General features: G+C 38.2%; 2 protein-coding genes across 2 annotated transcripts; one reads left to right on the top strand and one right to left on the bottom strand.

Annotated features, from left to right (window-relative positions):
• Positions 1–13: 13 nt before the first annotated feature.
• dcun1d3 (defective in cullin neddylation 1 domain containing 3) lies at positions 14–8,415 on the bottom strand. The gene is made up of 4 exons (XM_061027969.1): positions 8,015–8,415; positions 6,870–6,952; positions 5,020–5,559; positions 14–2,004 (listed from the first exon to the last, which is right to left on the bottom strand). Exons 3-4 carry the CDS (start codon positions 5,451–5,453, stop codon positions 1,461–1,463), a joined length of 978 nt encoding a protein of 325 aa, XP_060883952.1. The 5' UTR covers positions 5,454–5,559; positions 6,870–6,952; positions 8,015–8,415; the 3' UTR covers positions 14–1,460.
• A 2,767-nt stretch (positions 8,416–11,182) lies between these two features.
• On the top strand, positions 11,183–13,516 carry lyrm1 (LYR motif containing 1). Its single transcript, XM_061028483.1, has 4 exons — positions 11,183–11,377; positions 11,479–11,539; positions 12,653–12,684; positions 12,778–13,516. The coding sequence occupies exons 1-4, from the start codon at positions 11,219–11,221 to the stop codon at positions 12,889–12,891; spliced, it is 366 nt and encodes a 121-aa protein (XP_060884466.1). The 5' UTR covers positions 11,183–11,218; the 3' UTR covers positions 12,892–13,516.
• The last annotated feature ends 449 nt before the right edge of the window (positions 13,517–13,965 follow it).

The raw sequence follows: 13,965 nt of genomic DNA, 5'->3' as shown, positions 1-13,965 counted from the left end.
TTTCAAACAGTCAAAAGTTCAACACTGTTTTTATTTATTATAAATCAATACATTTTATATAAAAAGGACAAAGAGGTCTGAAATAAAACCATTTTAGATGTAAACCAAACAGAGCAGGTTATGGCCACCCTTCTTTCCACACTGGACCCATATTGCAGACTCTTGATTAGCCAGCATGTCTCGTTAATACTCATTCACTCATCTCAAAACACCCTGGGCTATACTGTGAGACCCACCTACAGTTGGAAAAGGTTTAAAATAGAAATAATGTGGTTGACATCAATCTCTCTGCAAAACATTGCATGTATATCCACAAAGCATGCCATTGGTTTTTTGTGCGCTCCATTACAACCATCACCAGCAGCAGTCAACATTATTTGTGGAGTATGCAGAGATTGTTTCTGTTAATATAGTAGTTCAGGGATGTGACTATCTTGAAGTCATGAAGGTAAACAATGAAAGCATTGTGAGGTGGCCCACTGTTAATGGTGATAAATTAATGCACCAAGACCTAGTTCAGCCAAATTGTTGTGTACCAGATTTCCTCAAATAAGGAATCCAAGAGAAAAGCCAGCATCATTGTGTCATCAACACTTAACCGCTTCTTGAAAATAAGTGGACGTTAAGATGGTTTATGCTAAAGGTCAAAGGAGCACAAAAAGCTGCTTAAACATGCTAAGCTGCTAACTGCACGAGCAGCACTCAAATACTCAACGCAGAAGAGTGTGGGTCTGTGGTAACCAATGTGTTTTTTAATGCAAATTACAATTTGTAGTAAATTAAAAATGGAATGCCCTTATGACAGAACTGTAATCCATTACTGCAATATTGCAGCCCAACAGTTGTAAAGGCAATATACTGTATGTGCAATCAATTAATATTCACAGCACTGCAAGATAAAAACATACAATCCATCGGAATTAGCTAAATCAAGTCGAGTTCAATGACCATGACACACAAATCTCGTATTTTGTAGATGGATAATTATTTGTCCACAGGTCTGCCAAATTTCCCTTCTTATTTATTATCAACTAGTTCCTTGCACAAAAAATATAAGCAGTGTTACTTATTCAAAATTAACTGTCTATGTGATAAATGTGGGGAAGTTTATGGCTTTTTGACACCTGTATTGAAACCAAGCCTTAAATGAGCTAACCGCTGGGTTATGGTAGGTAGGTATATGTTAAAATGGACCACATGTCCAGTTACTAAAAACACTCATGGGAGGAGAAAAAGTAAAACAATAACTTAAATAGAAGTGCTTAAAACATAACAGTTCTTAGAGCCCTTTCAAAAACCAAAAAAACAAGGTTGCAAGCAGGAATCCCACCCCGACAGAAAAGGAGAGCCAAATGAACAGCTGTCCTTGTAATACTAATATTCATCCAATGATTCACAGATGCACAGTTCACAGGTAGGTCACATCCTTCCCTCCCTTAAAAATATTGAATGTTTCCTGGTCAGTGGCCTCCCCACGTCTGTGAGCCGCGGCTTCCCTCTGTTTCATGTCTGTCTGTGGTGGGGGAACACTCTGTCTCAGTACACTTCCCCTCGTCCTCTCTCGCCTTCAGTGCCTGTTCCTCCTCTTTTTTCCTGCGCTCCAGCTCCCATTCCACGAACGTGTCAAAGAGGCTGGGCCAGGCCTCGTCCTCGCTGTAGTTGCTCAGATCAGGCCCAATGGCCTGGGTGAAATTGAGGAACATGTTCCATGTGTCCCTCGAGATGCCCCGAATACCTGAGGGGTTCTCTGCCAGGAAGTCCAGCCAGCGCTCCAGGATCGCAGGTGTGTCCTGGGTGAAAACTAGGCGCCACAGGGCGATCGCAATGTCACGCTGCAGTGACCGTTGACCCTCATCGGCGTCCAGGCCGAACTGGAAGGTGAAGCGGTAGAGGTCCTTGAAGTTTTCCTCGCCCTGGGCATCCAACAGCATGCAGGGGAAACGTGAGCAGATGCCTTCCAGGCTGTCTGCTTTGACGGCCCTGCAGCCATCAATGAATTCCTTCCTGGAGACACAAAGTCAAAATGTTGACGCATCAGTGATACTGAAATAAAGGATACAGAATTATATTACGGATGAAGAGAGTAACCTTTGAGGTTTAGAAATGTTGCTGTTTTGTTCCCATTAGCGGATGTTAAAACCATTCCATTACAAGCAGTAACTCAAAAATGGTTCAAGTGCAAACCTCCAACAAAGACTTTCTGGATACTGTGACTGATACTGAAGGTATGGAGAGAATGATTTCCTCACTAAATCTGAGGGCGTTTGTTACCTTGAGGTGATAACTTAGGCACTGTCATATGGATTGACATGTATTTCCATCATTTCAGATATCGAGGATTTATAGCTGACTAACTGTATTCTCCATCTGCATTGTGCTGTTTTTTGGGTTTTTTTTTTACATCCCTCTCAGTTTGACTGGAAAATAATTTCAACCCAGGAATATGTCCTGCTTTACTTACACTACAACAGCACAGGCCTCAAAAGCCAAATGTTAAATAAACAGCTTCAGTAAGCATCCGTTGACAATGAAACAGGTCAGTAACCAAAGTGCAGTGTTGTCCAAAGCCTCTGGATGAAAAAGTGCTGAGTTAAGAATCGGAGGGGGGGGGAGTAGTGAGTAGTGCCCGGCCAGCAGGCAGCCCTATTCATCTCTTACACTGGCTGCAGAGTGGGAGAGTACAGCAGGATCCATTTCCTGTGTGCAACCATACCTGCTGCCACTAGAAAACTATTTGTTTGTGTGCATGTTCGGTTTAGTTGAGGCGTTAATAACTGTGTTCGAGGTGGGGTAGATGAAAAGACCACTACATAGTATAAGACAGAAGCCTATAGGGTCAAACTGCAGAGGGGGTAGAAGATGACTCTGTGGATAGAGCAGAAGTCATCATGCATCAAGCTAGTTATAAACACAGCAAAATTTTGGTTTAATGGGATCAGGCATGTACTGGCTGAAAACAGTTTCAGTATTCAAATTTACAATAGATACATTAACTTAATTGTTTCCAGCTACTTTGTTTAGTCATCACGCGTTTTCAATTATGCACCTCTTATTATACCGCATATCAATAATGCTACACACTGTGTGTTTTTAATAATAACTCTTTCCAAAAGTGGAAGTGTACATACCTGGTATTATTCTATTACTGTATTTTTCTCTGCCTTTATTTAACTGATGTACATATGTTTGATTTTTAACTTGTTATTTTTAATAATTATATTCCTGTTTCCTGTTTTCTTGAGCTGTTGTAATGAAAAAAATTCCCCCATGGGAGATCAATAAAGTTTATCTTTATTACAGCTTTCATTTACTTTCTTCTTAAACGAGTTTCTTTGAAAAGATGAAATGTTTGGAATTTGTCCAAAATGTTCTCGGGATGCCCAAATGTTCTATTTACAGCTTGATTAGTAAATCGGTAGAGGACTCGAGTTAACATACTGCACAGCAGTTGGGGTGATGTTCTCCTTATCACAAAAAGGTTTCAATTCCAACCAGAAATCAGGTTAAAATCAATCTGTGTTTAGAGATGTGTTTAAAAGCAAACCACTTTTTGAAATATTGTTATGTCAGAATAAAAGTGTTGATGTGGAATTTGTATTAGAACAATGACAACACAGTAAATGTTTGTTGCTTGAATGAAATAAAAGTCCTCTGAAGAGAATAGTTGGCCAACATAAAAAAAATATCTAAGGCTCTCTGTTGTGTTACAAAAAATAAAAAGCCTATATTAGTCCATGGCTATAGATTAAGTTAAAAATGTGTGCAGGACTAACTCTTCAGAGATCAGGGTCAGACCCTGATGAAGGCTCTGATGAACTGAAACATACACATTCACACACTGATCAAGCAGCAGTGGGAGCAATTTGGGCTTCAGTGTCTTGCCCAAGGACACTTCGACATGTGGCTGCAGGAGGTGGGTATCGATCCCGTGACCTTCTGTTTGAAAGATGACAGACTCTACCACTGAGCCACAGCCTAACTGTACGATTGTCGGGCACGACCTGAGAGCTCACACTGTCGAGTGAAGTAAGGACAGAGTTGAAGTCGGATCTTTGTTTAAGTTGTCTCGTATGCATGGCTCAATTACACACGGTCAAAAACACACATGCATGTCAACATGGATCCATATATCGATCGGTTGTCCAAAACATCCGTCTATATAGTCATCTTTTCAAAGCGCTTTTATTTAGAACAATTTAGAGCTCATCCGCTTTTTTTTGTATTGTTGATGTCCTGGGTTATATTAAGGGTTGTATAGGGTAAGCAGAAATAAGCCTTGGGCTGATTGTTTGACTTTAATTGTGTGAAATGGACCAGTGTAAAGATGTGAAATGTTTGATTTTTATGTATCTGTAAGTGGACTATTAACACAAATGAAAAAGAAACATGCATATTTATGTTCAGCATTCAAAGGTAATCAGAGGCCTTTAAAGTTAAATGACGACGAAACACTTGCAATCAAACATAAAAAAGTAAATCTGCTTTTTTTTTTCTGTGATGTGTAACTTTGAAATCGATCTCAGGCCCTTGAATCAAAATGAAAGGTCTTATGGATTTAATTGGACAGCTTTGTTAATTAAAATCAAAAACTGTGGTTTCCCATTATGTTACATTAAAGATCTGATGGGAGAATTCACTTTAGTTTACTTTTTGTATTTTGACATTTTATGGGTAGACATTGAATCTAAAAATCAGAGAACAGGAATATTGACACTTTATAGTTTGTGTCTAACAGAAATGGCAAATATAAAACTAATATCAAGAGGCAAGATTTAGCACATGTGACTTAAAGCAGTCTGTGATCATCTCCACGAGTGTTGGCAGATACTTGAAAGCTGCATCTTGTTCAGCTTTAAATTTGCAAAGGAAATAATGAACTATGTTTTTGGGTCATCTGGGTTTAAGTATCTTTAGTCATCTACTATAACCTATAGTTGAGCAGTCGTTATGCTAGTTCATCCTGATCAACAAATACCAGTGACAAGAACACGCCCCATTCCCCAAAAAACTCCACCTTACCTTGTAAACTTGCACATGGTAGCTGCTTGAAACTTCCAGGCAAGAACAAGCACCCGAAACTCTGCAGGATCCACACACAGGTCGTTACAAAAGCTCTCCATCCCTTCCTCCAGGATGGCGTCTTCGTGTTTGTCCTTGTAGCAGCAGAACAGCTCTTCGATGCGCATCAGTGACAGCCCGTCTCCATCCAGACTCTCGTCCTTGCGGGGCTCCCCCATCACTGCAGGAATGACGGGCGTCTCCACGGTGACCTCCGGGGCCTTGGTGCCATTCGACAGCTCGCTGGTGGCTTTGCTACATGGGGCGCTGGGCTCGTCCTTGTGGCCCCCGCCGCCACCTTTCTTGTGGTGGGACTTGGAGCCGCTCTCCTTGTCTCCACTCTTGCTGCCGAGCGAGGACGTCGGGTTCTTACACTTGGTGACACACTGGCCCATGTCTTCCTCCCTGGTCCCACGTCGGTCTTCTCACCTTCAGTCCCCGTCGGAACCACCTGGACGCCTCTGCTCTGGTCTGGCAGGACGTCTCAACATGCCCTCAGGCCTGAGGAGAAGAACAACAAGAACATTTTCAATTTTCATAGAGTTTGGATCGAAACCAAGGGAGCCTTACTCACAGTGGGTAGGTCAAAGGTCAAGATCCACACTTAAAAAATGGACTATGGGGGATTTTTTAAATGCTGAAGGTCAAGACATTAAGCTACCTCTGCCAAATTAGTCACAATGCAGGTGGGGCACTGCAGACTTTAAAAGGTTAAAAGAAAATAAAACAACAGCTTATACTTATTCAGAGAATGTATATCACCATAGAAACACTACAAACTCAACTGAAGGAAAACATAATGATTAACCTCAGAAACTTTCTGAAATAGAAATGCTTTGTGTGAGTAATCACTACTCAACTTAAATCAGCCCTCTTGTGTCTTTCTTGGAGCCATTCAAATATGACTACATTTGTATAAGTTGATCTCTTTATAAGCCTACTAACATAATTGATTGACATTTCCCTTAATGATGATCCTGTGAACAGTATAACACATTGGTTTTGAAATCTATGTTTCTCACAACTTCTCTCTGATTTGCTTTATCACAAAGAAGCATAGTAAGGTTTCCTGGCACAACTCCACCAACTACTAAGGTGCATGAAGAGTAAAAGGCTTGAAGCGGTCAAAAAGCTCCAGCAACTCTTGTAGTATGAAGATCAATGTGATAAACTTGATTAGACCGACACGTTCCAGCTTGTGGTCTTGGATGACCCTGATGAAGGCCACAGGCCGAAACGTGTCTAATCAAATTGATCTTCATACTAGAAGAGTTTCTTGAGCTTTTTGCTTTAATACTAAACAATTCTTATTTGGCAATGGGGGATTTAAATAGACTCTAGATTAGGCAGTACGATTACATCCCAGCATTAAGAGCATTAATTGACCTACATTTTAATTTAATAAACCATCTTATCGGGAAACACTGACAGCTGACATTTTGGCAGCTTCAATTAAATGGCTTGGGGTAAAGTGTTTTTGGGGTAAAGGGGTAAGTGTTTTTGTTTACACACAAAAAACTGAACCAGTTCTTCTTCTCTACTCTAAATAGTAGTTGCTAGGGGAAACGAGAACATACATCATTGCAATGTAGACAACTGCTATGAAGAAAACAGAAACAAGTCAACGTTTTCAGGGCTTCGACATTATGCTTTTCCCAGCTCAGTGTTTGTTGAAGTAGCTTGATTTTACCAATACAATTCATGTTAATACAATTCATGTTCATAATATTGTTTCTATCATAGCCACACACATACACATCTTTACACAAAAGGTAAAGGTAAACAAACATTGATTAACTGATATAACTTACACAGAGTCCCTCAGATGGCATTGGCCATGGATCAGAGTGTCTTTCTATTCAGCTCCATCTTTGTGACCTTGACATCCGCAGTGCTGAAAAGACACATTATCTTGTCATCATAAGCAGAAAGTGATAGCTCATCATACCAAAACCTGTAAGGCTATTTTTGTAAACAAGCAATGAAAAAGTAATATGAGCACAACAAAACAGCTGGTATTAGCCCAGGATTGTTCAATGTCTGAAATATAACTACAAAGGAGAGGATTTTGAAGGTTTTAGAGTGAAAATGTAAAATGTATTGTAAACTTAAGCTCTTGTGTTAAGAGTTGAGAAGGTGAGTGTCCAATAACAGACCTGTCACAGGGCACAGACACACTTTGGACTGAAATACAACTCATGAAGTCAGTTTTCAAAACAGCTACTAGTATAATCTGGAAAACATTTGCTTTGATTTAAACATTACCAAACCAAGACTAATGGTTTAATATTAATGAAGAAAACGTACAGACAGCATTGGAGCAAACCCACTGTGCTGATCATGACTCTGGGCATGTCCAGACAAATGTCTCACTGGCTCACTCTGACAAACTTTACCTGACAAACATCTGATGGCCCATTTATTAACCCAAATATACACATATCTTCCTCCACAAGCTAGCAGCCTATGTTAGCCAAAGCCAATACTTAGAATAAGCTAAATTGTTAGTCCAAAACTGGGACCTACAACAAATTAATTAAGCCTACTTAAGTGGTATATCTTCAACAATGCTGTCGACACTAAACCTCAGTTAAGTTAAGTAGGTAAACTAACATTAGAAGACATTGATTTGATTTGAAGTTATGTCGGGTTAGCTCAAACAGGATCAAGAGAGCTTAACAGCACATGCAAAACACCCAAAATGTCATGTAAACAAAGGTTTGAGAAACAATTACCACAGCATATTTCAGCCATTCATTAAAACTAAGGGGTACTTGATGATGAGCTGTTGTTAATTCACTAGACATCTCGACATTTACATAGAAACTGTCTGCCTCCGACGACGTCGCCATAGCTAGCTAGCATCAGCTCGGTTTACTTAAAGTTAGCTATCGGCTAAGCTAGGTCTTTCGATTAAAACACCAAGAACTACAATTATCCTCCAAAAGAAGCTTACCTTTTCGGGTGATCCTTTTGTGGGGACCTGGGTGTACATCACTTCAGATGTGCCAGTAACAAATTAAGTAGTTATTTAAGTTGGCCAAGGAAGCGTAAACGACAAGAAATGAACTGAGGGAAACTCGTCGCGTTAACTCAGAATGCTAACTAGTTAGCATGTAGCACACAAAAACTTCCACATCAATGTCGAGTGTGACTTCGCTTTTTAAATATTGATTAATAAAAAAAACTGGCAACCAGTGTGTGCTCTTCAGTTAATTCTGAACTATATGCGATCTACTGAGTGATTAAAAAGACCATCTCCAGCTTAAGTAGCCAATTTCTTTGTGCTTCCCCCTTTTAGTCAATGAGTGGAGCTACACTGTGGATCTGCATCACTTCCTGCCTACAAGCGACCAACAGCTGATCTCACAGTGATCACAACGACAACACACTTCTTCAATTCCATATGAAGGACAAAAAATGACTAAAGTATAAATAAATAAATGTTGGGAGAAATGCATACAATAATGTATAAATAAATAAATAATTAAATAAATGCATCAATAAATAAATAAATATATATATATATATATAAATAAATGCATCAATTCATATACAAATTAATAAATAAATAAATGTTGGGAGAAATGCATACAATAATGTATAAATAAATAATTAAATAAATAAATACATCAATAAATATATAAATAAATATATATATAAATAAATAAATGCATCAATTCATATAAAACATAATAAATAAATAAATACATGTTGGGAGAAATGCATACAATAATGTATAAATAAATAAATAATTAAATAAATACATCAATAAATACATCAATAAATATATATATATATATATAAATAAATAAATGCATAAATTCATATAAAAATTATTATATAAATAAATATATTCATTTATTTATGTATTTCTGTGTCCATCTTGTACAAGGAAAAGTAAATTAAGTGGGCTGTCCTAACATTACTGAAGTAGGATTGGTCAAATTTGAAAAACAGACAGAAGCAAATTTACATATATACTTTTCCTCTTACGACCTGGACACAGAAATAAATAGATGTGTAAATGTAAAAATACGGAAATAAATTAATAACTCAATTAATGTGGAAATGTATGCATTGATACATATATAACTGTAGAAATAGGCTAATAAATGAATAAATACATGTAAAAATATATAAATAGCCTTTTTCATCAACAAGTGTATTTATTACTTATTCATTGATGTATTGTTTTCAGCATTTATATATTTATTGATGCATTTATTTAATTATTTATTTATTTATACATTATTGTATGCATTTCTCCCAACATTTATTTATTTATTTATTTATACTTGTCCCTCATACGTTTAAACACAACATCCACATGGTTAAATTACTGTAAATTATTTTACAGAAGTATAGAATTTTGCGGATTACCTTTTTTCAGATACACTTAAGAAATTAATATTGAACTCCATAAAACGTTTCAAAACCCTTGAAACGTACCATAAATGACTAAGACTGGGTATTTTAAAGTAAACCTGAATTTTTTGCAACCACTTTAAAAGTCGGACTTTATGTGCGTTTAATATCTTAGTTTTCTCCCCTGTTTAGAAGACAGTTCAAAGAAACGTCATCATCCGGCGACAAATGTGTTTCTGCTGCTCTGTCTGATGTCCAGCTTCTCCAGACACAGTCGGTAGGTCATTGTTATATTAAATCATTGTTAAGCAAGCGTATAGAAAATGGTAATACAAGTCATTAATGTGGATGACAGTGATTTCTTTCTATGAATTACACTCCGTTCTTAACTGTACATATTTATTATGGCTCCAGGAAAGCTAGCTTGATGTTGACAAGTGAAGCCAAAGTATTGCGTGGGATTTTCGTCTGGGATTTTAATACGGATAAACTGGTTTTATGGCGTTATTCTTTCCTTTATCTCATTACAAATGAGAGAATAAACGTCATTTTGTACATTCAGTCATATACTAGTTACTCAAGGCTGTGTTTGGTAATAGTGACATCCAGTGTTAAAAGACGGGAACATAAGCCTTAGCTACATCCAGAGACTGTCAACTGGACTTGTTTGATTAATTGCATTGTTGTTTTAAAAAGGCATTGACATATCACAACTTAAAATATGTTACTTCTTATATTATTTGCCTTTTTTTTGGTAGACCATGGCTGTTTTATTTCCATCTGTTTTGCTCAAATTATACAGAGAAATTCCTATAGTTCTCAAATGACCAGAAATGTAGTAAGACACTATACAAAGGTTATCTGATGATAATTTATGTAAGTAATAGTTTCTGGGAAACAATGATGCTGCCATAGATGGTCCATGGTGTTCCAAATTCTTCATTGGAATAAGAAGATGACAGCAAAACATCCACAATGTACAGAGTAGAGTTATCTTATCACAATTCCACATTTTTAAACTTCTGTTATGATTCTCCAACAATGTCAATACTGAGGCAGCTAAAAGGCAGGTCTGAGCACTCAGTATTTGATAATTTCTTGTTTTAATTACCAAGCAATGCACATCTGTCTTCATTGCTCAAATACAATCAAAGTCTGGTTAACTTTGGCAACATTTCCAGTGTATTTGTGTTTTACTTTGGTTAAAATATGACTGAATATCAGTAGGTTTCTTTAAAGCTTCAGTAACTTTCGATGCAATCATCAAAATAACTAAGATCGTATCGTTTCTAAACTCTTGGTTTCAAAGGGTATTAATAGGTATTGAAGTACCAAAAAGGTTGTTACATTCATTCGTCCAAAGGGGTCGAACAGAAGATTTTTCCCCAGGAGGGAAACACAGATCACAACTCGGACCCTGAAAACACCAAGAGGCTGTTTTTCCATTTTCTTTTCTGTTATTTGGTCATATGTGTAAATGTTTAACAGATTAATAATGTTGTGTGACACAGTGTCCTTAAGGGCACATGAACGATCAAAGTGACTTAAATAGACTGAAGCATTAGTGTTAACATCTTTGCAAACAAAATGTATTTGAACTAATTAAAATGTATAAATATATTAAAATGAGGGCTGTCATGTGAAATAAAGGATTAAATAAAAAATACCATGAGTCTCAATTAACTAAAACAATTTGGCAATTAATCGCGATTAAGAAATATATTGTTTGACGGCCCACATTAAAATACATAAATTCTTTGAAATTTCCGATTACAGTTGTTTCTGAGCCCAGATGACGGCGTCCACTCGCAGCACCGTGTTGTCCCTGTACATGCGAGTGTTTCGCATTGCTCGAACCTGGCAGGCCCAGAGTGGAGTTACAGGAGACACAGAGACGGAGAGAAAATACATCCTTCAGGAGGCGCGCACATTGTTCAGACAGAACCAGCAGGTGTTGACAAAAATAACTACAATGCTCACAGAAATGGAAAAAGTAGTATTTATAAGGACGTTTGTAGGAGTAACCTTTTCTTTCTGTGTTTTCCTTCTCAGCTGAAGGATCAAGAATCAGTAAAGAAGTGTTTAGAAGAATGTGAAGCAAGGATAGAAATAGGTAAGAGGGGAGAGATGCTTTAAAGAGCCCATATTCTGCCCTTTTTGGGGTTTGTATATTTAATCTATGTATCTACTTTTGTACGTTCACAATAGATAAAGTCTGAAAAAAGTGTCTGTTTTCATGTACTGCTCCTCCTTGCTCCCTCTACGCTCTGAGTCCGTCAGCTACACTCTGCTGAGGCCAAGTCTGCTCTGATTGGTCTGCCGATCCGCTCTGTCGTTATTGGTCAGTTGCTCAGCATGCGTCTCGGAAATTTCAACATGAGCTGCAGGGCTTTCCACAACGAGCCAATGGACTTAGATCAGTGACATCACACTGACAATGACTGACACATTTTTATCGAGGGGGGCTAGAACCGAGCGTTACATGCAGCTAATGCTACAATTCAATTCAATTCAAAAAACTTTATTTGTCCCCGGGGGGCAATTCAACAGCTAACAGGAGGACGTAGGAGAAGCCGCGTTTCCGAGGACTTTTAATTTTTGCACATAGATGTGCCTAAACATGCACAGGACACTTGGAAAACACACTAAAGAGCATATAAAACCAGAAAAAGCATAATATGGGACCTTTAAGTTGCTTTACATTCGTCCTGACTAAGCTGTATCTAACTCAGGTCAGCTAACAGAAATACTCATATTTTCATGTTTCGATCAACATTTTCATTTGTCCTGTTGGAAAGTTTTGTATTTAATTAAAGTAAACGTGTGAAATTGTGCCCACTTTAACACTCAACCATTATATTTTCATGCACAAACAATACTGCTTCCTGCTACAAACCTCAGACAGTGAAGCTTAGTGTTACTTTTGGTCACAGGTGTAAGGTCGAGCACAGTGTGGTTAAGTATTTGTCCCTGAGTGAGCAGGCTCTGCTGAAGGTCTCGAGTCATTCCAAGGTAGCATTAGAGGAGTAAACACTGACCTGCTGAATGTTTTTGGAAATAATACAATTCTGCAGAACAAAAGCAGAGCCTGCAGCATGAGTGGTAGTTATTTCTTCGACAGGTAAGAGAAAAAGAAACAGCTGTAGTGTCGGACATGAACAGGACTCGTTAGTATTCATGTTTCCATTGGTTTTTATCATGTTGACATTTTGTTTTTGTTTCACAGGTCTACATTACAGGAACCCATATCCAAGAGCTGTAAGGCACTTTGTATATTTTTCTCAGTGTTTGTTTGGGTTAATGTGTTGTAGAGAAATGTAATTCAGTTAATTGTTCTCTGATTATTCCCAGACGTATCTTCCACCAATGGGACTGGCGACGCAGAAAGGAAGGAAGCTGCGAGCACAGCAGCGCCTGAGGAAGCAGGCCAAGCCAATTTACTTACAGTCACAGGACGAGACCTGATGCACTCCTCGCCAAGGAGTTCAAGTTACCAAGGACAGGAAACCAGAGTGCAGCCACAGGCTGATCTCATCTCCTTATTTGTTGCTAGCACTCAATGATGCAAGAGCAACCGTCATTCAAAAAGAAACATTTAGGCACCGTTATTTTTCTCTGTAAACGGTGGAAAGCAAGAGTTCAAACTGTGGCTGGACAGTGAGGGCTTCTTCTCAAGAAGACGGTCAGCTTGGAGTGACCTGTAATATAAGATCAAGTTGTATTTGTTATTTATATTTCATGATTCTGTTTAGAGTCATACAGAGAGGGCTGGTGTTTTAATTGTGTCAAAAATAAATATATATCGGGCGCTGGTGGCGCAGTGGTTAGTGCATGCCCCATGTATGGAGGCTGTGGTCCTCCATGCGGGCGGCCCAGGTTCGAATCCAGCCTGTGGCTCCTTTCCCGCATGTCTTTTCCCCCACTCTCTCTCTCCCTGATTTCTGACTCTATCCACTGTCCTATCTCTACATTAAAGGCACAAAAAGCCCCCCCAAAAAATCTTTAAAAAACAAAAATACATTGATTGAAACTATCTGTTTTGATGCGTAACTCAACTGTAAAGAAGCTAATAAAGTCATATTGAAAATAATCCCATTATAAAAGTCCCTACTCTATTAATTTGAACAAAGAAAATTAGAAATATCCCAGACAGTACAGCAGTGAGGAAGTGAGGACATGATTCTAAAGTAGTGTGCAGATTCCTTTGAACTTCAGAAAAACTATGAAGAGGAACATCATGACGAAAGTAGGAGGATGTTTTACAGAACAGCTTCTCTCGTCACAGTTAAGCACATGAAACAATGACAATATGAGTCATATTTTAAAGAGGGCTTTCCAACAAAGGCACCAAAATGGGAACAGAGAGGTGTTACACGGGGAAATGAAAATGTGTGTAAACTTCGTGATAGTATGAAGAAGAAGTAAGTGACCAAGTGGAGACACGTCTATAAAGGACCCTCTTTAGAGTGTAGGAGCAATAAGACTCATCCTGTCATCATATCTTAATGTCACACTGAACTGCTGGATGTTCACCAACCT

Source organism: Labrus mixtus, chromosome 21 (genome assembly GCF_963584025.1).
Source record: "Labrus mixtus chromosome 21, fLabMix1.1, whole genome shotgun sequence".
Classification (NCBI taxonomy): Eukaryota; Metazoa; Chordata; class Actinopteri; order Labriformes; family Labridae; genus Labrus; species Labrus mixtus.
Note: the sequence above shows the minus strand (reverse complement) of the source record. Positions and strands in the feature narration are given on the sequence as shown.